At 39.6% G+C, this 24,891-nt stretch overlaps 2 protein-coding genes across 6 annotated transcripts in view; one reads left to right on the top strand and one right to left on the bottom strand.

The window, feature by feature from the left end:
* Positions 1-17,861, bottom strand: part of ERLEC1 (endoplasmic reticulum lectin 1) — a 49,000-nt gene extending 31,139 nt beyond the window's left edge. For 2 of the 4 annotated variants that reach the window (XR_010123245.1, XM_063649381.1), the window contains exons 1-8: positions 17,513-17,674; positions 10,452-10,556; positions 8,874-8,954; positions 7,311-7,388; positions 7,108-7,171; positions 5,815-5,849; positions 3,269-3,492; positions 3,047-3,176 (exon numbers count right to left, since the gene is read on the bottom strand). Coding sequence is in view for 3 of the 4 variants with exons in the window: in XM_063649381.1 (XP_063505451.1) it covers positions 3,047-3,176; positions 3,269-3,492; positions 5,815-5,849; positions 7,108-7,171; positions 7,311-7,388; positions 8,874-8,954; positions 10,452-10,556; positions 17,513-17,674 (879 nt within the window). In the remaining variant the exon portion in view is untranslated. Of the gene's footprint in view, positions 1-3,046; positions 3,177-3,268; positions 3,493-5,814; positions 5,850-7,107; positions 7,172-7,310; positions 7,389-8,873; positions 8,955-10,451; positions 10,557-17,512 lie in introns of all 4 variants that reach the window. The other 2 variants (XM_054476191.2, XM_054476190.2) reach the window with 2 other exon arrangements.
* ASB3 (ankyrin repeat and SOCS box containing 3) overlaps positions 16,834-24,891 on the top strand; it is a 123,625-nt gene continuing 115,567 nt past the window's right edge. Inside the window, exon 1 of one of the 2 annotated variants that reach the window (XM_054476183.2) lies at positions 16,834-17,399. In XM_054476183.2, coding sequence (XP_054332158.1) covers positions 17,359-17,399 — 41 coding nt within the window. In that variant the 5' untranslated portion in view covers positions 16,834-17,358. Of the gene's footprint in view, positions 17,400-17,891; positions 18,073-24,891 lie in introns of those variants that run through there. The other variant, XM_054476188.2, reaches the window with a different exon arrangement.

Raw genomic sequence — 24,891 nt, forward strand, 5'->3', positions numbered from 1 at the left:
GATCTAAAAATCAAAACAATTGAATGCATGGAGATAGAGAGTAGAAGGATGGTTACTATAGGCTGGGAAGGGTAGTGGGAAGTTGTGAAGGAGGTGGGGATGGTTAATGGGTACCAAAAAAACCTCTTAGAATGAATAAGACCTACTACTTGATAGAACAACAGGGTGACTATAGTCAATAATACTAAAGGAGTATAAATGGATTGTTTGTAACACAAAGGACAAATGCTTGAAGGGATGGATACCTCATTCTCCAAGATGTGATTATTATGCACTGCATATCTGTATCAAAATATCTCACGTACCCGGCCACATGTGGTGGCTCATGCCTGTAATCCCAGCACTGTGGAAGGCCGAGGTAAGCAGATCACTTGAGGCCAAGAGTTCGAGACCCGCCTGGGCAACATGGCAAAACCCCGTCTCTACTAAAAAAATATAAGAATTAGCTGGGCATGGTGACACGTGCCTATAGTCCCAGCTACTCAGGAGGCCAAGGCACAAGAACCACTTGAACCCAGAAGATGGAGGTTGCAGTGAGCCAAGATTGCGCTGCAGCGAGCCAAGAATGCGCCACAGCACTCCAACTTAGGGGAAAGCGTGAAACTCTGTCTCAAAAACAACAACAACAACAACAACCAAAGAGTATATGTAAAATATCTCATGTACTCCACAAATATATACACCTGCTATGTACCCACAAAAATTAGAAATTTAAAAAAAAATGCTGAGTATTTTTATTTTTTTATTTTCATTTTTTGTTGAGGCGGAGTCTCGCTTTGTCACCCAGGCTGGAGTGCAGTGGTGCAATCTTGGCTAACTGCAAGCTCCGCTGCCCAGATTCGAGCCATTCTTGTGCCTCATCCTCCCGAGTAGCTGGGACTGCAGGTGTGTATCACCGTGCCTGGCTAATTTTTTTGTATTTTTAGTAGAGATGGGGTTTTGCCATGTTGGCCAGGCTGGTCTTGAACTCCTGACCTCAAGTGATCTGACTGCCTCGGCCTCCCAAAGTGCTGGGATTATAGGCGTGGGCCATGTGCCTGGCCTATGCTAAATATTTTTAAAGCATTATCAGCTGCAGCTTTAAAAAATTCAATTTTTCTCAGCTGGCAGATTAAACCTATTATTTAATTAATTAATTTTGAGATAGGGTCTCACTCTTTTTACCCAGGTTGAGTGCAACCTTGAATTCCTGGGCTCAAGTGATCCTCCCACTTCAGCCAGCTGTGTAGCTGGGACTACAGCTATACACTATCACGACTTTTATATCACTGGCTGATTTTTTTTTTTTTGTAGAGACAGGGTTTTAGTTGCCTAGTCTGGTCTTGAACTCCTGGCTTCAGGCAATCCTCCTGCCTCGGCCTCCCGAAGTGTTAGGATTATAGGCATGAGCCACCATGCCCAGACTAAACACATTATTTAAAGAGAAGTAAACTGGCATTTTTTCCTTGAAGAGTAATGAAAGCTGGGATTTATGAAGCATTTTGATTGAGCTAACTTTTAAGTATGTGCCAGTATACTTTACTATCAAAAGGAAGACCAGAAGAGAATTCTAGCCCAAATCTTTTAATATAACATTTCAAATTAAACTGTGGAATTAATCACATTTTCCTCCTATCAGAATGACAGTGTTGGTCACAACATGCACAAAGAGTCCAGTAATATTTTTGCAGAAGTACTCAAGCGGAAGCGAAGAAACAAGCTTTGCAGCCAAGTGTTAGTTTCTTCTGCCTTCTGGTTTAATGAAACACCCATAGGTAAAACAACCAGTCTTAGTCATGTAAGTGCTATGATGGAGGACTGAATGAAATACAAGACCACAGAAGAGGAAGTAGTTATCTCTTCCTGGGTTAATCCACTGGAAGTTTTGGCTCATTTCCAAAGGAAGTAACATTGGAATCACATCTTCAAGCATAAGCAGAAGTTCATGAGCAGAAGGTGTGGGAGGGGACAATGCAAGAGAAGAAGAAAACAGTATACTGAAAGTCAAGGAGGGCTGGGTGAGGTGGCGCACGCTTGTAATCCCAGCACTTTGGAAGGCTGAGGCAGGAGAATTGCTTGAACTCGGGAGGCGGAGACTGCAGTAAGCCGAGATCATGCCACTGCACTCCAGCCTGGGTGACAGAGCGAAACTCCGTGGTACTTTTAAGAAACTCTAAGTTGTTCAAAACAGCTGGGATAAAGGGAATGGTGATGAAAGATGAGGCTGAAATCAGACCACAAAGGGGTATGTATTACACGAGTGATGATTCTATCCTGAGATGTAGTATGTGTTAACTACCAAGAGATTAAACACATAATCAAAGGGTGATTTCAGAAAGAGCATTTTATCAGCTGTGTGGGAAGAATTAGAAAGGGGATGTGTTAAGAGACCAGTTTCTGGTTCCAGGAAATAATGAAGTCCTGAACTAATGACAGGATGGATTTGAAAAGCCTTTAGAAGATAACACTGATACCTTTTAGTGAATGATTAGAGTTAGAGATAAATGAAGAGATACAGGTAAGAAAAATGACTTAGGTTTCTAATTGGTCAATTGGGTAGAACACAGGAGAAGACAAGAAAAGGGTGAGCATGAAAGAGAAAAAAATGATGAGTGTGAGATTATTAAAAATGTATATATGGCTATGCCCAGTAGGCAGATGAAAATGGAAGACAATATATGAAAATGGGGAGGCAGTGTAGAGAAGTGGTTAAAAGGGCAGCAGTGAGCTGAAGAATTAATAATGTATTAGGAGACAGAGATAGGGTTTTAGTCTATTTTTTCAAGAGGGTTAGCTGGGACAAATACCTAAAAATTAAATTATAATGAGTAGGATGTCAAACTTTAAAATATTATGAAATTATGAATATAAGAGAATATTAAAATAGTTTGAGTAGTACTAGAATAAGGAAAAGGATTAAAATCAATGAAAAGAAATGAAATTCAAAAGGTTGGGCCAGTAAAATAAACTACTACCATTATACTACAGAAATCATTAAAATATTGACATATGCTCTGAAATTTTAAAAATGAAGCACCAAAAAGCTATCATTAGACAATTCTCATACCTCTTTATTTCTCCTAAAAGGCACCCTTAGTATTTCTTCCTGCTGCTCCAGCTGCCTCAGGGTGAGGGGCTTAAATGGCGATCCTGGCAGTGATTGACAAAATATGTCATTCACAGGAGATGCTCTGAACCTATTCAGTAGGAACAAAGCATTAAAGCTATGCACAGAACACTTTAAAGCATGTGTGCATTTTATGTTTAAAATATTAAATGCACATCCTACCTATATTTAGGATGACTGCACAAGAGTGGTGTCAAAATGACAACTTCATATTCACAAGTTGTAACTTCAGCTACTGAAAGAATTTCATGCTTAGATTCAGGATGACATATGTACATCACAGTACTTGATCTGGGCCGGTTCTGTTTCAAACTACAAGGTGTACCATTTCCCATTCCCACAGGATAGTATGGTGTCATCTGACCTTCGATATTTTTAGTGGGAATCTTAAAAAAAAAAGAATATAAGACAGACTTTTCATTAGACATGGAGATGGGACTGGGGGTGGGAGAGGAACTTATTATTCTGAAAGGAAGAAAACTACATTTTACTAATTAACTGAAAGGTAACATTTCTATATTTTAAGTTCTCCCTCTAATATTATTTTGATTCGTAAGTTTTTATTTGAGCAAATATGTATTTTCAGAGCTAGTTTAATACAGCAAAAAGATTATTTAGTGCCAAAATTAACATGTTAAGTAAATGTACATTTACATAAAGGGCTATAAAATAATGATTAATATGAATTATTCTCAACAGTTCTAAAGAAAGAGACTAAGATAAAATATAGAAACTTACTATACTGGGCTGCTCAGAGCTTTCTTCTCTAAACTCTCGGTAAATGGCTATGTTAGAGTTTAGATTTGATAGGTATGAAGGCTGATTTGCCAAAAAATAGGGTTGTATAGTAAAACACAGTATTCTAAAACAGAAGTTTAAATGCAATACTGACTGGTTCATCAATCTACTTACTCTTCTTCTCCATTTTTAATATTAACAGCAATACTATCCAGCATGTAAACTCCTATATAAATATACTCAAGGCCAGCAAAAGACAAATTAAAAAATTTTCATGGAATGAAGGAATAAAGGATAGAACCTGAGAAGACAAGGATCACTAAGAAGTTAGCTCCTATACTTTCCTCTACATAAACACAAGAAAAATCTACTCTAAGAACTTTAAAAAGGCACTGTTAATAATATCACCAAACAAGCTCTTTGGAGGCAGGGATCTCATCTTCTATCACTTTAGTACCCTATCAGCACTATGTCTGAAACCAGCAATAAATAAATGTTTTCAGAAAAAATGTTTTGAGATTTCCTTATATGTATGTGATTTTTAAGCTAGTGTCTGAAATTAGAAAATCCTAGGTTCAAATCCAAGCTTTAAATTTACTAGATTTATGGCTTTGAATAAATTTCAGTTTTTATCATTTGTAAAAGTAGAATAATAATATACAGTCATGCACTGCATAATGATGTTTTGGTCAACAATGGACCTTATATAAGACAATGGCCCCATAAGATTGTAATGGAGCATATATCAGAAATCTGATATATCATATTTGATATTGGCATTGCGGTAGCAGAAATGACTGGTATTCAGTAATGGTACTGTGAACTTGGTTTTCTATGGGAAAAAAATATAAATAAAAATACACATACCATGTAGGTTTATGTAAGTACACTCTATTATGTTTGCACAATGATAAAATCACCTAACCACATAATTCTCATAATGCACCTCCACTGCTAAGCGATTCATGACTGTATATTAAAAGGTTTTTGGAAGAATTAAACATTAGCTTTTGTTACATGTCTGGCAGTGTCTGGCTTATAAACTGGGGCTCAAAAAATAGTTTTCCTCCCTTACCATTTTCTTCCTCTTCCTTTATGATTTTACACTTTGAATTCCATCTTTTGCTGTCTTCCAGAGTCACAGTAAATAACTATTTTAATCTCAAAGGTAGTCTGTAAAATTAAAATCTTTTAAAATAGCAATGCTATGTGTGTCTCTGCTTAGCTTATCAAGTCTCTCCAAAACTACCATTTTAAGTTATAGGCATCACTTTTAAGTAATTTTCAAGGCCTTTGCCATTTAACTTTACATCTAAAAAAAGTATCACTATGATATTAAGCCATTTATGGAAATATCCTCTATTAATAAGTTATTTTTAAAAACTCTATAAAAATTTTTGGGATTTAAAAATTGTGATTAGGTTTCCTGAGGAATTATTCTTTTTAAACGACCCTATGTTACAGAAATCATTTATCCATTCTTTCTATTAACATTTATGAAGTGCCTATAATATGTCTGACACTCTGCTTTGTACTGTGGGGTAAAGAGATAAAAGACTGTCCCTGCTTTTAAGATGCTTGCAGTTTGGTAGCTTGTTATTTACATTATAGTTTATCTGTTTTTCCCATAGGAAATGGGGACCAAAACTCTTAATAGTTTCCAGTGTTATATAGAGGGAACCACTGCTAAGCACAGAAGTGATATAATGCTATTACAGAATCTTTCCCAGATACATCAGTGATAGATTTATTTTTGTATAATCTTAAGAGTAAATAGAAAGACCACAGTGTGTGTAACTTTTCTCGGAAAAAACGAATATACTGCAAAGATTCTTTGACCCAATCCTTCGAGGTATTTGATAGATGAAGAATAAGAACATAAAGCTATATTCTGTCACTTAGGTTATATAAATTCATACCTCACTAACAGTAAGTGTTAAGAGGAAAAAAAATCAGCATCTGTCACTTGCCTCATTTGATTTTTCCTTTTCTTCTGCTTCTCGTTCTGTGGAATAATAAGGTAAGTGTAAAGAATGAGCAGTGACATATGTGATACAAATGAGTAAGTTTTCAACCACCTTTGTAACCTTAAACTTCTTTCTAAAGAAGGTCCAAAACACACATGATTTTTATCTTACTACTTTAAAGCTAGTTTCCTTGAAATGGTTTTGTATGAAAGGAAGTCATATTTAATCTTTACCTAGGAAATACTCTATTTCAGGCAGAAAACTGGCCACAACAATTTTCTTTCGAGGTATTTTTATCTCAGTGAAAAATTTAATATTAAATTAATTGACCAATCTGAATATAGAATAAACATATTTCACAATTTGAGAGATATATCTATTTCTACATATAATAACTTTGCTTAAGCCAAGCAGAAGACTAACACTATAAATATAACACTAACATGCACCTGGCATTGTTTTCACTATTTTCTGCTTTGATAAACATGTTTTTTTCTTACTTATTTTAGTAAAGCTTTTAAGCTGTGCATGGTGGCTCATGCTCATGCATACAATCCCAGTACTTTGGGAGGTTGGGGTAGGGGGATCGCCTGAGCCAAGAGTTTGAGACCAGCCTGGGCAACATGGTGAGATTCCATCTCTACAACAAATACGAAAATTAGTGGGCATGGTGGCATGTGCCTGTGGTCCCAGCTACTTGGGAGGCTGAGGCAGGAGGATCACTTGAGCCCAGGAGGTCAAGGCTGCAATGAGCTGTGTTCGTGCCACTGCACTCCAGCCTAGGTGACAAAGAGAAACTCTGTCTCAAAAAAAAAAAGGTAAAAACAAAGACTTTTTCGAAAGTTTTCTAAGGGACAGTTCAGAAACCTATTTCAATATTTCATTTTATTTTATTTTGAGATGGAGTCTCACTCTGTTGCCCAGGCTGGAGTGCAGTGGCGCCATCTCGGCTCTCTGCAAGCTCCGCCTCCCATGTTCACACCATTCTCCTGCCTCAGCCACCCAAGTAGCTGGGACTACAGGCGCCTGCCACCACGCCTGGCTAATTTTTTGTATTTTTAGTAGAGACGGGGTTTCACCGTGTTAGCTAGGATGGTCTCGATCTCCTGACCTCGTGATCCTCCTGCCTCGGCCTCCCAAAGTGCTGGGATTACAGGTGTGAGCCACCATGCCCAGCCTATTTCAGTATTTTAAAATTCACACAATGTCCAAAAAAAAAAGTCTTATATTCCAATTTGAACATATATTTTAAATCAAATTCCAGCATTACTGTCAAATCACTGGGTAGACACCAACCTTTTTCAAATAGAAGGTTCTTGGCCAACATATTCCCAAGGTAGTACTCGTGAATATTTATTTTCTACATTGAAAAGTAAAATAAAAATATACTAAGTATTTTGCAAAGACATTTTTAAGGATACAACTTTAAAACTATCAATCTCATTATTAAAGTTCTCATCTTATAATGTTTCATAATAATATTTTGAAGAAAAACACACCTGACCAGTTTCTTTCTCTTCATGGTACTGCCGAATGTGTTTTCCATGACATACTTCGTAAGTCCAATAAGACTCAATCTAAAAAAGATGGATATATTTCAATACACAAAAGCCACATAACTCAGCTGAATTACTTTCTGATATTTGAAGCTGCTGAGACTTCCCCTAAGATTTCAGAGTAAGCTTTCATTAAATGACACTTATAATTATGCCTCAAAAAAATGTGAAATTTCTGAAGTCTATTCATTATTTTCACTAGCTCTCTGTGAGAATTCTGTGAAGGAAATAGGTCTAGAATACACTTCGGGTCTGTAATAATTACCTGGCTTAGGGATAATTTTCTACATAGCTTAAAAAATAACAATTAGCATTTTAAATTAAAATTCTATTATATACTCGGCCTGGTGTACTGGCTTACGCCTGTAATCCCAGCACTTTGGGAGGCCAAGGTGGGCAGATCACTTGAGGCCAGGAGTTCGAGACCAGCTTGGCCAACACGGTAAAACCCCATCTCTACTAAAAAATACAAAAAATTTAGCAGGGTGTGGTAGCGCATGCGTGTAATCCTAGCTACTTGGGAGGCTGAGGCAGAAGAAGCGCTTGAACCTGGCAGGCGGAGGTTGCAGTGAGCTGAGATCGCGCCACTGCACTCCAGCCTGGGTGACGGAGTGAGACTCTGTCTCAAAAAAAAAAAAAAGAAGAAGAAAACTTTATTTTGAACTGAAAAACATTCAAAACAGCTTGGTAAGTGATATGATTTGTTATTGGTATTATTGGGTATCTGCTGCATACACTAGACAGGAATTTAAATGAATAAGATATTATTAAGAAATAACTAGCTGGGCACAGTTGCTCACGCCTGTAATTCTAGCACTTTAAAAGGCTGAGGTGGGTGGATGGCTTGAGTTCAGGAGTTTGAGACTAGTCTGGGCAACACTGTGAAAAACCTCATCTTTATAAAAAATACAAAAATTAGCAGGGCATGGTGGTGCTCAGCTACTGGGGAGTCTGAGGTGGGAGAACAGCTTGAGCGTGGGAGGTTGGGGCTGCAGTGAGTCGTGATCATGCCACTATACTCCAGCCTGGGTGACAGAATGAGATCTTTTCTCAAAAAGAAAAAAGCAAAAAAAAAAAAAAGAAATAACTTATATTTAGACCTAACTTAACATCTGATACAATAGGAACAGAGAACCAAATACTGTATGTTCTCATTTATATAAGTGGGAGCTAAAAAATGAGAACACATGGACACAAAGAGGGGAATAACAGAATTGGGGCCTTCTTGAAGGTAGAGAATGGGAGGAGGGAGAGGATTAAAAGAAAAAAAAAAAAACAACCCATCAGGTACTATACTCATTACCTAGGTGACTAAATAATCTGTACACCAAACCCCTGTGACATGCAGTTTACCTATATAACAATCCTGCACATGTAACCCTAAACCTAAAATAATAGTTTAAAAAAAACCTGATACAGCATAACAAAGAAGAAACGGTATTTTCAAAGGTCTGTTGGCTGTTGGTAATCTATTTTCTAGTCATCAGGTAAACATAAAATACATACTCTGTAGGAACAACTGCTTTGTTTAAATAGTGGCTCCAAAAGCTCTCTTGGATTAGGGCCTTTATAATCCTTTTCTTCTTCCTAAGAAAGAATTGGAGTTTAATACTTACAGTTTTTCTAGAATTTCACCCAACTTTGCTGTTCGGATATTAACTCATTACTCAAATCACAAATGCTTAGAAATAAAAGAGAAAAAAAGTCAAAATGTTTAACAAGATCCCATGGTATGCCATTGCTTTCAAATGAACTGAAGTATAAAATATGGAGCCATAAAATAATCTTCACAGAGTTCATGCTTTCTTAAAAAAAGGTTTTTTAAAATGTATTTTTGTTTTTCACAAGGCAAGAATGGAGGGAAAAAAGGTTTTTAAGTATCAGTTTCCTGAACAATTCTTATAAACCTATTTGAGAATTTTTAAATGCTTGTACCCAAACAAATTCTTAGCTATGAAAGCCCTTAGAATAGTTGAATCTTATAGGATATATTGGAAAGTTTTAAGGCACTTTTCAGTTTTTTATGTATTTTTACATTTCAGATTTGAATGCCGTGTGCGTGCATGCGTGCGTGCGTGTGTGTGTGTGTGTCTCAAGGAGACTTAAAATAGTGGTCTTAGATTTCAAATCTGAACAAAACCCAATAAAGCACTGAGTTTAATATTTCTATTTTCCAGATCATGAAAATATTACTGAAATGGCTTAATAAATTTATTGAGTGGAGGAAGTGAGTTTCAAATTTGTTCAAGGTTCCACAGCTAGCTATAGCCTATACCTCAGCCTCCTGGCTCCTAGGCTGGTGGGGTCCTTTCCATTTTACCATGCTGCCTCTCCTGTTTCATCTTGAAAGAAGTCATTGCCTTGAAGGATGGATAAGAGGCAATTAGGGCATTTTTGGAGGAAGAAAAGGGCATGGGCTAAGATAATGAGAAAGCATGGGGTACCTACAGACTTATTTATAAACAATAATTTATTTAAAAAGTCACATAAACATTTAAAAATTGTATCTTGTTTTAAAACCCTAATTTCTATAAAGAAAGCAAGTGTGGAGTTAGATTTTCATTCAAAACATTAATAATTGGTTGCGGCCGGGCATGGTGTCTCATGCCTGTAATTCCAGCACTTTGGGAGGCCGAGGTGGGCAGATCATGAGGTCAAGAGATTGAGACCATCCTGGCCAACATGGTAAAACCCCGTCTCTACTAAAAATACAAAAATTAGCTGGGTGTGGTGGTGTGTGCCTGTAATCCCAGCTACTTGGGAGGCTGAGGCACGAGAATTGCTTGAATCCGGGAGTCAGAGGTTGCAGTGAGCCAAGATCGTGCCACTGCCCTCCGGCCTGGCGATAGAGCGAGACTTTGTCTCAAAATAAATAAATAAATTTAAAAAAACTGATTGCTAATTTTTCCCAAGATAAACTGCAAAATCAAAGAATTCAGGGATATTAAAAGTGATTAATATTTTTATGCTAAAAAAGCATTATTGAGAAATCTGTTATTCAATTTTACTTCAAAGTATGTAGTTACAATGTTTTACATAAATATTTTTGGTGACAGGATTACCGATATATTTATAAAAACTTACCTCATCCCCACTTGTCACAAGGGGAAGTATGCATTTATATTTTTCTTTATGTGCAGTTGTCATGATGACATAATTATCTTCTTTATACAAAACTCCAGTTGTGGGCTGCAAATAGAACAAAAAACATACATTATGTTCTCCGTGAAACTGTATCACACTGAATAACTTTAGTCTTAGCCAGAAAAAAGATTCTTTAAACTAATTTAACATTTCAACAGATTATTATTTTAAAGGGAGGGAAAATATGCTACATACATTAACAAAAATTTTAGATTCAGGGGGGTACATGTGCAGGTTTGTTACATGGATATATTGCATGATGATGAAGTCTGAGCTTCTAATATTCCTGTCACCCAAGTATTGAACACAGTACCCTAGTACTTCATAGGTAGTTTGTCACCCCTCCCTCTCTCCCGTCTTTTGGAATCTCCAGTGTTTATTGTTCTCGTCTCTGAGTGTGTATTCAACGCTTAGCCTCCACTTGTAAATGAAAACATACAGTATTTGGTTTTCAGTTTCTGTCTTAATTCACTTAAGATAATGACCTCCAAGCTGCATCCATGTGGTTGCAAAGGACATACTTTCATTCTTTTTGGTGGTTTTATCAACATATTTATTAATTACAAAACGAAGATAATAAACTTTATCCTGTGTCATAATAGGAAAATAAATGAACAAAATAATGTTTGGAGTATAAAGAAAAAAGGAGGAATGCAACAGATTGAAGTTAAAATAGTGATTATACTTGGGAGGTTGAGGTGGGAGGACTGCTTTAGCCCAGGAGTTCAAGATCAGCCTGAGCAACACAGCAAAAATAAAGAAAAAAAAAAGAAAAAGAAAAAGCAAAAAAAGGCACTAAGAAGTGGCAATGAACGTTCATAGATACACCATCACTGAACACTTATTAAACTTTTGTAAAGGGCCAGAGAGCAAATATTTAGGCTTTGTGAGCCATATGGTCTCTGTTGCGCCTCTGCCACTGTAGCAACAAAAGTACACAAACAATATGTAAACAAATACGGATGATGATGTACTAATAGAACCTTATTTATAAAAATATGTGGTGGGACAGCGCAATGGCTGTAGTTTGCTGACTTCTGGCATATATTGACAAAATTATCCTTAAAGCTTTCTACACTATGAAACCAAACAAATTCACATTGGTTAATATGAGTCAACAGAATTCAAATAAACACTTCAATTAATACAACTGATATTATTTTAGTAAAAACAAATCTCTGCTTCCTGACAGCAAATGTGATACTCATTTTACTAAGGCAGAGATTTTTGTGTTTTATGATACATGTTCTAAGATAATTCAATTCTCTCTTCACTTTCCTCTTACAGTACTGTGCAACTATGGTACTATTTGACTATTCCTGGCAAGGAGAACCTCTTCTTATTAAGGCCCTTTGTTCTATTCTCAATTTAACAATAACTTTTTTTTTTTTTGAGACAGGGTCTCTCTAACCCAGGCTGAGTGCAGTGGCATGATCACAGCTCACTGCAGCCTGACCTCCTGGACTCAGGTGATCCTCCCGCCTCAGCCTCCTTAGTAGCTGGGACTACAGGTACGTGCCACCATGCCCCGGTAATTTTTCTGTAGAGAAGGGGTTTTATCCTGTTGCCCAGGTGGGTCTTAAACTCCTAGGCTCAAGCCATCCGCCAGCCTCTGTCTCCCAAAGTGTTGGGATTACAGGTGTGAGCCACTGCCCTGGCCTAACAACTCTTTAACTATAATAAAACCAGTACTACTTGGCACCAATATAATCCTAAACACAAAAGCAAATTACAGCATTTTCCACAAGACAAAAAAACAAAACAAAGCAGTAAGTACTAGCTGTATTAGTTCTAGGACAGTACTGTTTTAAGTGTTTTACATTCATTAACTCATTAATCCTCAAAACAAGTATTATACTCATTTTTACGGAAACAGACACTAAGGCCCAGGGCTTCAACAATTTGTCCAAGGTTAAAAAACCTAGAAGTAGCAGAGGCCAGAGAATTCAAACAGATTGGCTCCATATTCTGTGAGCTTTTAAACATTTTAACATATTTAAATCAGCTTTTACACACTTCTCCTAGATTACTATGCAGACTTGAATTATGGCCAAGGATACTTGTTTAAAAAGCCACTGTAAGGAAGATGTGCACCTGTAATCTCAGCTACTCAGGAGGCTGAGGCGGGAGAACTGCTTGAGCCCAGCCTGGGCAACTTACAAAAAAAAAAAAAAAAAAAAAACCCAAAAGGCCTGGCGCGGTGGCTCACGCCTGTAATCCCAGCACTTTGGGAGGCCGAAATGGGCGGATCAGATAGAGGGCAGGAGATCCAGACCATCCTGGCTAACACGGTGAAACCCTGTCTCTACTAAAAATACAAAAAAAAAATTAGCCGGCCGTGGTGGCGGGCGCCTGTAGTCCCAGCTACTCGGGAGGCTGAGGCAGGAGAATGGCGTGAACCTGGGAGGCGGAGCTTGCAGAGAGCCGAGATGGCGCCACTGCACTCCAGCCTGAGCGAAAGAACGAGACTCCGTCTTTAAAAAAAAAAAAAAAAAAAAAAAAGCATTACAGATGATGAGGGAATCAAAGAGATTTGAAAGTAATAGTTGCAAAGCTAAACTTATGATAAAGAATTTCTTAGAAATATTTATTCAATTGTGCCAACGATTTGCTGCAAGACATAACATTTGTAATTCCTTTCAAAATGGTCTCCAAAATGCTTCAAATGTAAAAAGAAACTGCTTGTTTGGAACCACAGCAAAAAACGGAAGACAATTCTTGATGCAAATAATTGTCTTTCATTAGTTTAGGAAAGGCTGCTTTCCCAATAAAATAGGCCAAACAGCAATTCTATCTGAAAACTCTGCTGAAATAGTGAGTCACTTATTGGGACCACAAGATATATTTTTAGCAAACTTCACTTTTTGGTAACAGGAATTACGGAGAAAAAGTTAATCTTTTGTAATTTTTCTAAAAATTTTGATCCACTAAAATCAGGATTCTGATTTTATGAAACAGGTTCTTACTTTAAGAAAACAAAATATAATAAATTCTGAATGTACAGAATTAGATAGTATAAAAAACTTACTTTATATAACAAGGTATTTTCAGTGGAAGAGGAAATTAGCGATTTGACATAAAGTCAAATTTTATTAGAGATTTGACATAAAGTCAAATTTTAATATAGTGAAACTAATCAGAGGTGCTGGGGTACTTTAAAAGTCAAGGAACTTAAAAAATATCTTGGCATGAGAGGAACTCCTAATGTTTGACTGTGGGTCTGGAGGAGTTAAGTTGGTTAGAGGATGAGAGAACTTCTATTCTGGTACAGGCTATAAAATACACTTGTTGATAGAACCTGTCAATGTATATGACATGCTATAACCATGGAGTTTGTCAAAGAGTAGTGCTTGGGAAAATCTGAGTAAAATATATTCTATATCAACAACAGAAGTAGACAGAAAATTAGACTGATTTGTGGTTTAATTTGGTGAAATCTATGAACTCCATGAAGTAATGAATAATTAAACATAACGACAGAGGTGATACTTCAGAAGGAAAATATATACACAAAAACAAAACTGAGTGCTAAACATCAATAAGCAAAGAATATCATAATTATTAACTAGTTAATGTACACATCAAAAATTCACAAATTTTTTGGCCAGGTGAGGTGGCTCATGCCTGTAATCCCAGCGCTTTAAGAGGCTGAGACCAGAGGATAGTTTTGACCAGGAGTTTGAAACCAGCATGAGCAACATAGGGAAACTATTTCTACCAAAACACACAAACAACTCCCATTTTACAGTTTTGGTGCTTAATAGTTTTTCTAAGCAAATCTGAAAGCAAGATTATAAATGATTATATATTGTTTCAATATATCTGAATGGAAAGACAATTTAAAGCAGATAATTTTAAAGCTTAAAAAATTCAGATCTTCTAATCCAGTCTCTTCCAATTTCAGATAGTAAACAGACAAAGGACCTTATCCTATTTCATACAGCTGCATATTAGTTAGATACAAATGTCCAACCCGCGGCCAGGCACGGTGGCTCATGCCTGTAATCCCAGCACTTTGGGAGACCGAGGTGGGCGGATCACTTGAGGAAACGAGTTTGAGACCAGCCTGGCCAAAATGGTAAAACCTCATCTCTACTAAAAATACAAAAAAAATTAGCCAGGTGTGGCAGCGCACGCCTACAATCCCAGTTACTGGGGAGGCTGGGCAAAGAGAATCGCTTGAACCTGGGAGGTAGAAGTTGCAGTGAGCTGAGATGGCGCCATTGTACTCTAGTCTGGGTGACAGAGTGAGACTCTGTCACAAACACAAATGTCCAACCAACTGGCCCATTACAAAAAATGGCAGTGCCAGGTGAGGAGGGCAGTGGTTTCTTTAAATTTTTTTTTTTTTTTTTTTGAGACAGACTCCTCTGTCGCCCAGGATGGAGTGCAGTGGCATGATCTCAGATCACTGCAACTTCTGCTTCCAAGGTTCAAGCGATTCTCCTGCCTCAGCCTCCCAAGTAGCTGGAACTACAGGCATGTGCCACCATGCCCGGCTAATTTTTTTATTTTTAGTAGAGACAGGGTTTCGCCATGTTGCCTAGGCTAGTCTCAAACTCCTGGGCTCAAGTAATCCACCCAGCTCAGCCTCCCAAAGTGTTGGGATTATAGGCGTGAGCCACTGTGCCCAGCCAGTAATTTCAGTTAAATGCAAAGGGAAGCCTTAAGGTGATAGAAGTATTAAAAAAAATCAAAAGACCAATGATAATGACTATCGTGGCTTATTTTTACATAAAGGACATAGGCCTTGTGCCAATTCACAGAACAGTATCTCTAGATTTTTCTCAAAGTAACACAGACTTAAAGAAAAAACAGCCAGATGCAATGGTGACCACCTGTAGTCCTTGCTGCTCAGGAGGCTGAGGCAGAAGGATTGCTTGAGCCCAGGAGTTCGAGGCTGTAGTGAGCATAATCATGCCTATAAATACCTACTGCACTCCAGCTTCTAAAAAAAGAATTTTTTTTTTTTTTTTTTTTTGAGACAGAGTCTCACTCTGTCACCCAGGCTGGAGTGCAGTGGTGCAATCTTGGCTCACTGCAACCTCCACCTCCCAGGTTTAAGCGATTCTCCTGCCTCAGCCTCCCGAGTAGCTGGGAGCACTGGTGTGCACCACCACACCCAGCTAATTTTTGTGTTTTTAGTAGAGATGGGGTTTCACCACGTTGGTCAGGCTTGTCTTGAACTCCTGACCTCATGATCCGCCTGCCTCTGCCTCCCAAAGTGCTGGGATTACAGATATGAGCCACCGCGCATGGCCAAAGCATTTTTTTGAAATAAAATTGTTACATACGTGAAAAGTTGGTGTAGCATATGCTAAGACTGAAAGAAAATGGAATGACAATTTGGTAGTGACCTCTAAAAATGCTAGTTTTAGTCGCTCACTTATAGGTCAGTAAGTTTTCAGGGCTGCATATCAGCAAGTTTTTTTTAATTAAAAAAAAAAAACACAGGTGCAAGAGTAAAAAATTTTAATGATATAATTCTTCAAACATCTGCCATATTCACTCCAAGTGTGCTCTTTGGATACAACAACAGAGATTAAAGTATTCTCATCCAAGCCTGCTAAAGTTATATCTGATTCATAACAAAATTTTACATAGGTATTTCAAATATATCAATATTTCGTGGCATTAATACAAAGAGAAATTTGACGTCCCAGAAAAATATTTACCTAGATAAATTCAGAACATTTGGTTCACACATGTAATCCCAGTACTCTGGGAGGCTGAGGCAGGAGGATTGCTCGAGCCCAGGAGTTCGAGACCAGCCTGGGCAACATAGTGAGACCCTGCCTCTAGAAAAAAAAAAAATTAGCCAGGAGTGGTGGGGTTTCCCTCTAGTCCCAGCTACTGGGAAGCTGAGGAGGAGGATCTCTTGAGCCCAGGAGGTCGAGGCTGCAGCCAGTGGTGACCGTGCCACTGCACTTCAGGATGGGCAACAGACTGAGACCCTGTCTCAAAAAAAACAAAAACAAAAAAACCCAACCCAAACCAAACCAAAAAACCCCTGACACTTGCAAATAGAAAGCTATGTGGTAATAACATCCATTAACTTGATACATCTTGTTTTGACATCATAGTATCACTTACTGTTTCAATGAAATGATAATAAAAGAATATAATAAAGTATTGCAAGTTGAATGCTTGAAGGTAATTGGAATAAAAAGTTAAAAAAAATTTTGCTTTTTCCGGGACTTCAATTTGAAGTAAATGAGTTAATTACTACATGGTAAGTGTCATAAGAGTACAATATTTATTAGCCTGCAGTAGGTACACGTGACAGGAAGACTTTTCAGCGGTCCACTCCCCCAAGACTGAATTTTCATTTCCGCGACGTTATAAATGTTCTTCACTACAGGAAAACTCAACCTAGAAGCTCATGTTCTGGGGACTCAAATAACAGTCGTAATACATGAAAACTGTAAAGGATATTCTGCATAAAGGGTCGTTAACATCTCACAGGCCAAATAGCCCTCTCAGAAACAACTCTGAAAGGAAAAAGTTCCCTTGGAGCTGTGCGTTTGCGTATGTCCGTGTGTGTATACAACCGAGGGAGAACGAATACGAGAGCGGGAACTCGAGTCTGAAGTACTGTGGTGTGGGCAGGGTGCCATGTAATACTGAAGGAAAGAAGTCGGCTGGTGGAGTACGAGCCACAGTTAATTTTCCAAAAGGAAGATGAGTAAGTGCACCTGACGTTATTCTACGAAAGCTGCTTCTGCAGGGTGGGAGTGTTGGGAAGCAAGGTCTAGAGCGACAGAATTAAAAAGGTGGAGAGCAGGTGATCGCTGGATCCCTAATGCTCAGCAAGGAGGACGCATCCACATAAAGTGAAAACGAGCGAATGAATGAACGCGGCATAAAAGCAGCTTTGGCTTGGGGAAGGTAAGAGTCTGCAGAGAAGGTCTTGGGGAGAAAAAGCAAAGAAAACCGAGGGAAGAGGCCGAACCCTTAGTGTCAGGAGGAGGGGTGGCTGCGGGGTTAGTGAGGGCACTGACCAGAGAGAACTCGGTGCCGGGCCAGTTGACTCGGAAAGGGATGTCATCGCTGAGTTGAGGGAGCGCTCGGCCGCCGCCGGACGCCTCCAGGAGGCCGCAGAGGACCAATAACACCGGCCCGCCCGGGACCAGACTCCGTACGCCGCCGCCTCCTTCCTCCATCCTCCGCCGCCGCTTTCTCCAGCCACCGCCACAACCTCCTCTGCTCTAGGAGGAGAGGAGGAGGAGGAGGAGGAGGTGGAGGAGGAGGCGGCGGGACTATAAAGCGCCCGGGTATCACCAGCCCAACCGCCGCCACGTCTCCTTCCGGAGAGCCTGGTAACGCCGCCTCCGCCCCCTTGAGCCTCCTGTCACCGTTTCCGGGGCAGACGACATATCAACATCCGGGGGTCGCGGAGCCGTCCGCCTACGGGGGCCGGGACGTCGCCTGCGCGTCTCTCGTTTTCGGACCGCTGCAGCATCGCGGTGGGGATCGAAAGCTGGGGCTTCTGGGAGGCAGCGTCTGGAGACGCGGCCTCGGACCAGCCATTTCGGTGTAGAAGTGGCAGCACGGCAGGCCGGTGAGTCTCGGAGGTGGCAGCCTCTTCCTGAAGCCACTCGCGCTGCTCTCCAGTGGGCAGGCAGAGGTTTGGCCCACACGGAGTGATAGCGGGAAGAAGACAGTGTGAACCGTGCGGGTGCGGGTCCTTAGATGAGAAAATTCGAAGTAGCGATGAGATGTGAGAAATGGCGGTGTTCCTGACTGACCTGCCTTCTTGCAGCTTTTCTTCTTTTTCTCCGCATTTGGTATTTGTACACTTCATCTTTCCCGCCTGAGGCTTATCTCCACCTCTTCTGCTGTGGACCGTGGCCATCTCGTTACTTGACAGCTTCTGACTAACGCAGGGCAGTTTGTTCAGCGACTGCAACTCTGTGTTAGGGGAAACCTGGGGTGAGGTAGCCCGCCATCTCCCGATAGGAGAATACCGCGAGCCTCCGAATTTGGCATGGTGGGACACTCTCGTGGAATGGGCAGCTAGACATCACAACCCTACATTTTTCCCTCCATCTCTAGGTTGAAGTGTTGGGGTGTTGTTTTATCAAGGAAGCCGGTAAGGTTCCTTATGTGAGGTTTAGCGCCAGATGAATGTGTGTGTTTATGAACTAAGTCACGTCTGACTGCATCCCCAAATTAGACAAAAAGTTTTGTTTTCCCCTCCCCCTCTTTAGAAAAAATGCCATTCATTGTCTGTTTTGATCTCCAATATAATGGACATACAGTGTTGCCTTTAGAGAAATTACCATTATTCCCTAAAGCTCGACAGTCTTGCTAGATCTGTTAAAGACTGGTCGCCCCCACTTCCTCAGATTTGAACCAAATCAAAAAGCAGGAAGGACAGTCCCATATTCTATCTTAAAAAATTTTTTTTTAACATCAGGAATCCGTAGTATCAAAGAAGATAACTTTGTTCAGAATTGTTATTCGCTAATTATATTCAGCACTTCTTATTAATGCTTAATGTGTTTCAGAGTACTGGGATTTTTGTTGTTGTTTGTTTGTTTTGAGACAAAGTCTCGCTCTGTCACCCAGGCTGGAGTGCAGAGGCATAATCTCGGCTCACTGCAACCTCCGCCTCCGGAGTTCAAGGGATTCTCCTTTTTCTCAGCCTTCCGAGTAGTTGGGATTACAGGCGCGCGCCACTACACCCTAATTTTTGTATTTTTAGTAGACACAGGGTTTCACCACGTTGGCCAGGCTGGTCTCGAACTCCTGGCCTCGGGTGATCCGCCCTCCTCGGCCTTCCAAAGTGCTGGGATTACAGGCCTGAGCCACTGTGCCTGGCCCCACTGGGATTGGTAAAATGCCAAATAAATGGGTTTCTGGCTTCGGTCACACAGTCTAGCCAGGGAGATTGTACAAACAAATAATTGCAAACTATTATGGTAGTAATAACAGTCAATTTTTTTTTTTTTTTTAGCATTTATTCTGTGCTAAGCACTAGTCTTAAGTCATGAAGGAAAAGAGATGTATTTGACTGAATAAAAATGAAAACTTTCTGTGAGGTCCTGTTTTAGCATTTAGGGCTATAGTGATTGAATCTGTGTTCAATAGAGCTGATGTTCAAGTAAGAGGGGAACTTAAATAAGTAAAATAATCTCTAGTATTGGTAAGTGCTGCAAAGAAACTAAGGTTATGTGAAAGAGAATACCTGTAGGATGTGTTGCTTTTAGTACGTAAGTCAGAGGAGACTTCTGTGAGGAAGTGACATTTGAACTGTGACTTGAATGATGAAAAGAAGGGAGCCAGACAAATTTCTAGGCAGAGGCCCTGAGGCAGGAATGAGCTTGACGTGTTGGAGTGATAGAAAGAAGGCCAGTGTGGCTGGAGTGTAAGAGGAAAGTGGTAGAAGTTTGAGAAGCAGAAGGAGGCCAGGGAGACGCAGCTCTGTAGGCAGGAGAGTGGACAGGACCCGATGTACATTTGTGAAGATCATTGTGGCTGCTGTGTGGAAAATTGATTGTAGGGGGTGTTGTGGGTTGAATTGTGTTCCCCAAAAAGACGTGTTTAAGTCCTATCCCCTAGAACCTGTGAGTGTGAACTACTTGGGATAGGGTCTTTGCAAATGTAATTCAAGTAAGGATGAGGTCATACTGAATCAAAGGGGGCCCTAATCCAGTGACTGGGATCTTTATAAGAAGAGGGAAATTTGGATACACATGGACACACAGGGAGAATGCCATGCCATGAAGGAGGAGGCAGCAAGATTGGAGTATGTGTCTATAAGACAAGGAACGCTAAAGATTGCCAGTAATCACCACAAGCTAGGAAGAGGCAAGGAAGAATCCTTCTCTAGAGCTTTCAGAGAGAGAATAGCCCTGCTGACATCTTGATTTCTGACCTCTAGTTTCTAGAATTGTGAGACAATCAATTTATGTTGTCTAAGCTGCTCAGTTTGTGGTAATTTGTTACAGCAGCCTGAGGAAGGTAATAGAGGGTGAAAACCAAAAAGTAGTTGAGACAAGTCTCAACCAGTTTCGAAGTTTATTTTGCCAAGGTTAAGGACATGTCATTGACACAGACAGCCTCAGGAGGTCCTGACAGCATGTGCCCAAAGTGGTTGGGCTACACTTGGGTTTTATACATTTTAAGGAGCCACAAGACATCAATCAATACAAGTCTTCTATGCTTTATTTATAGGTTGATTCTTAAACATTGAAAACCTATCAACTATTTACCATATTGTAATTATGCAATCATCATTCGCCATAAAACTAGTAAGTGTGATTGCATCTGCAGAGAAAAAAATGTAATTCTACCTCTGCCAATTAAGGTATCCTATTAGCTTCCTAATAATGGCACCATATTTGCTAAAATAAATTCATTTTGCTCCTGAAGCTGTATTTCCAGCTCTCACACATGTAATTTAGACTAGTTGCTTTCCAAGTCAGTTGCATACCTGTTTACTGAGATTTCTTTGTATCATGCCTGGGTTAGGTCTACTGCTTTGTGTATTCCATGTCCTCATTTGTCATAGATTTTTTTCCCACCTTGTAGGGGTATAACTAAATTCAAGCAATTTTTTTCAGGAAGGATTAAACAGATGATTTAATTTCCACAGACGTCATATGTCTGAAAATGCCTTTACCTTGCCTGCTCATTTAATGATAGCTTGGGAATAGACTTAGTCCACAATCATTTTGTTTTCTTCAAAACTCTGAAGACATTCTGTTGCTTTTTAGTGTCTAGTGTATCTGATGACAAGTCTAATGCCAGTCTCTTTCTTTTGCAGGTATCATACTTTTTTCTCTGGAAGATTTTATTAGACTTTTCTTTATCATTGGTTCTGTGATATTTTATCAGTGATTCTAGGTGGTGAATCTTTTTTCATTCATCCTTCTTGGCACTCTATGAATCCTATTTTTCACTTCTGGGAAATTTTCTTCAATTATTTCTTTAATTATGTTCTTGACATTTTCTCTGTTCTATTCAGAATTTAGATAGGTTCTTCCAAATACATTTAGATAGATTCTTCCAAACACAGAGGAAAAATATAAAAAGAAAAAATATATAATATGAAGGATCAATCCAAGAGGTCCATTTCCTTGACTTTCAGTTCTTTTCACTTTCTTTTTTCAGTGGTTTTTTCCCCACAGTTTCTAGTTACTGATTTTTAATGGATGCATTGTTCTCATGACATGAATTTCTTTGAGGATAACACTTACAACTTTTAAATATTTATCTCCCATGCCCGGAAATAGCTCTACTTCTTTCAGGTCAGTTGTTTATTTTCATCCTTTCTGTCTATTGTGCTTTTCCTTTAAAAAAAAAAAAAAAATTCTTGGCGGGGCATAGTGGCTCACGCCTGTAATCCCAGCACTTTGAGAGATCACCTGAGGTCTGGGAGGTGAAGACCAGCCTGGCCAACATGGTGAAACCCCGCCTCTCCGAAAATAAAAAAATTAGCCGGAAGTCTTGGCAGGTTCCTGTAATCCCAGCTACTCAAGAGGCTGGGGCAGGAGAATCACTTAAACCTGGGAGGCGGAGGTTGCAGTGAGCCGAGATTGCGCCATTGCACTCCAGCCTGGATGACAAAAGTGAAACTTCATCTAAAGAAAAAAAAAATTATTGAGCTCTTTTGTAAGTGAGCAGGGTACTAGCTGTTGGGTCTAACTTTAGGGTCCTTGAGTGAAGTGCAAGAAACGAGTTACCTCTTTCCTCCTCTCCTTCCACCCTGTACCCAAATAAGGAATGCTTTGTTATGGAACATGAAGATGCTCAAAGGCTTCCAGGGTAGACTGTTAAATTAAAAAGAGCAACAACAACAAAATAGATGTGGTTTTAGCCAGAAACAAATACTGTTGCTGCCAGGCTTTTTGTGTGTAAAGGGCTGCGGTAAAAAGTTTGGCTTGCTGTTTCATATAAATATTATAATAATTCTGATTTTAGTCCTACATCCTTCCTCTGCTTGTTTCTAAGATTGGTACCTCTCCAGGCTCTGCTGGCAAGAATGTCTTCTACATTGCTATAGCCTTCTCATGTATGCATATGTGTTTGTTCTGGACTGCAGTTTTCTTGCACTGGCTTAATCCTCAGCATAATCCTACCTGCTTTCTCTTCCAGAATGAATGAATGAATGCATTTCAGTGGGATTTTGTTAGGAAGCGGAGGAAAATTTATGTGCTTAGTTTGCCTTGCATAGAGTGAATAATCCATTTTTTTTTGAGGCAGGGTCTCGCTTTGTCACCCGGGCTAGAGTGCAGTTGCATGATCACTGCTCACTGCCACCCCAACCTCTGGGGCTCAAGCGATCCTCCCATCACCTCAGCCTCCTGAGTAGCTGGGACTACAGGTGTGCACCAGCCTGCCTAGCTAATTTTTTTATTTTTTGAATTCTTGGTTTCCCAGAGTGTTGGGATTACATATGTGAGCCATGGCACCCAGCTAGTATTTGTTGAATAAATCAATGCTGTTGAAAAAATTGGGCAAGGCATACTGTTGTTTAAAAAGAAAATTATGGCTGTAGGAGATAGGTAATTAGGTGAATCTTTTAAATCCTGTTTTAAAAAGTCCTATTTTATTTTGTCCTAATTAAAAAAGAATCTCAGCCGGGTGTGGTGGCTCATGCCTGTAATCCCAGCACTTTGGGAGGCTGAGGCAGGCGGATCACCTGAGGTTGGAAGTTCAAGACCAGCCTGACCAACCTGGAGAAACCCTATCTCTCCTGAAAATAGAAAATTAGACAGGCGTGGTGGCTCATGCCTGTAATCTCAGCTACTCTGGAGGCTGAAGCAGGAGAATCACTTGAACCTGGGAGGCGGACATTGCGGTGAGCCAAGATGGCGCCATTGTACTCCAGCCTGGGCAACAAGAGTGAAACTCTGTCTCAAAAAAAAAAAAAAAGGAAAGAATCTCAAAGGGTTTAAGCCCTACCAATGGAGGTACAAAATGAGATAACTACCATCTCTCACTTTTTTTTTTTTTTTTTGAGACAGAGTCTCACTTTGTTGCCTAGGCTAAAGTGCAATGGCATGGTTTTGGCTCACTGTAGCCTCAACCTCGTGGGCTAAAGTGATCCTCCCACCTCACCCTTCTCAGTAGCTGGGACTACCGGTGTGCGCCACCACGCTTGGCTAATTTTTTTTTTGTATTTTTTGTAAGAGATAGGGTTTTGCCATGTTGCCCAGGCTGGTCTTGAACTCCTGGGCTCAAGTGATTTGCCCCCTCAAGCCTCCCAAAGTGCTGGGATTACAGGTGTGAGCCACTTGCCCAGCTTCCTTTCTTGTTCTTTTTAAAATTATAGGTCTTAATTTCATTTTGTTCCTATTCAGTGCTTAGCACAGTTCCTGGCATGTTGTAAATATGCAATAAATGATACTACATTTGTTTTACTTAAGCTGTTTGCCTCTCATTTTCATCATCTTAGAAAATAAGGATTAAATGAGTTAATATACATAAAGCACTTGGAATAGAATCTAGCATACAGTTAGTGCTACATAAGTGTTAACCATTATTCTCCGACACATGAACACCTTTTTGTTTTTTCTATGAAGCTTTCTCTGATTCTGCTACTTTGAATTGGTAATTTGCCTTTCTGTATTCTGCTTGTATTTTATTTATTTGTTATTAGTTTTAGAGACAGAGTATTGCTGTGTTGCTCAGGCTGAAGTGCAGGGGCATTATGATAGCTCACTGCAGCCTTGAACTTCTGGGCTCAAGAGATCCTTCTGCTTTATCCTCCAGAGTAGCTAGGACTGCAGACATGTGCCACTATGCCCAGCTAATTTTTACATTTTTGTAGAGACATGGTCTCACTATATTGCCCAGGCTGGTCTCAAACTACTGACTTCAAGTGATCCCCTTGCTTTGGCCTCCCAAATTGCTGAGATTACAGGAACGAGCACCATACCCATCCATCTGCTTGTATTTTATATCACATCTTTTATATTAAATAACATAGATTTGTTTGCTTGTATGTTTCTCCACCAAATATGATTCTTCATAGCTGGGGACTATCTTATTTATTTTGGTGGTCTCAGTGCATAGTCATTGCTTGCCATATAACATTAGTTCGCTCATTTGAGCTAGGTCTTAAAGAATGAGGAGGGTGGTGTGATTGGAGCATGAGGGGCAGGGGAGTACATCAGTGGGAAGTGAAATTTGACAAATACACTGATACCAGATTGACCAGATGGTAAGTAGTTGAATGCCAGATTAAAGGATTTGAATTTATTTTTTATGCAGCAGGAAGACATTTTGATTACTGACCTTAGTTCCATATTTTAGGAAAGTAATTCTGAGTGCACAGTAGAGCATGTATTGGAAAGAGGAAAAGAGATTGGAAACAAGAAGAATATGTAAGAAACTCTGGCTCTTGATGTATGATAAGGCTCTTTAGTTG

The sequence above is a fragment of the Pongo pygmaeus genome, chromosome 12 (genome assembly GCF_028885625.2).
Source record: "Pongo pygmaeus isolate AG05252 chromosome 12, NHGRI_mPonPyg2-v2.0_pri, whole genome shotgun sequence".
In the NCBI taxonomy this organism is placed as follows: Eukaryota; Metazoa; Chordata; class Mammalia; order Primates; family Hominidae; genus Pongo; species Pongo pygmaeus.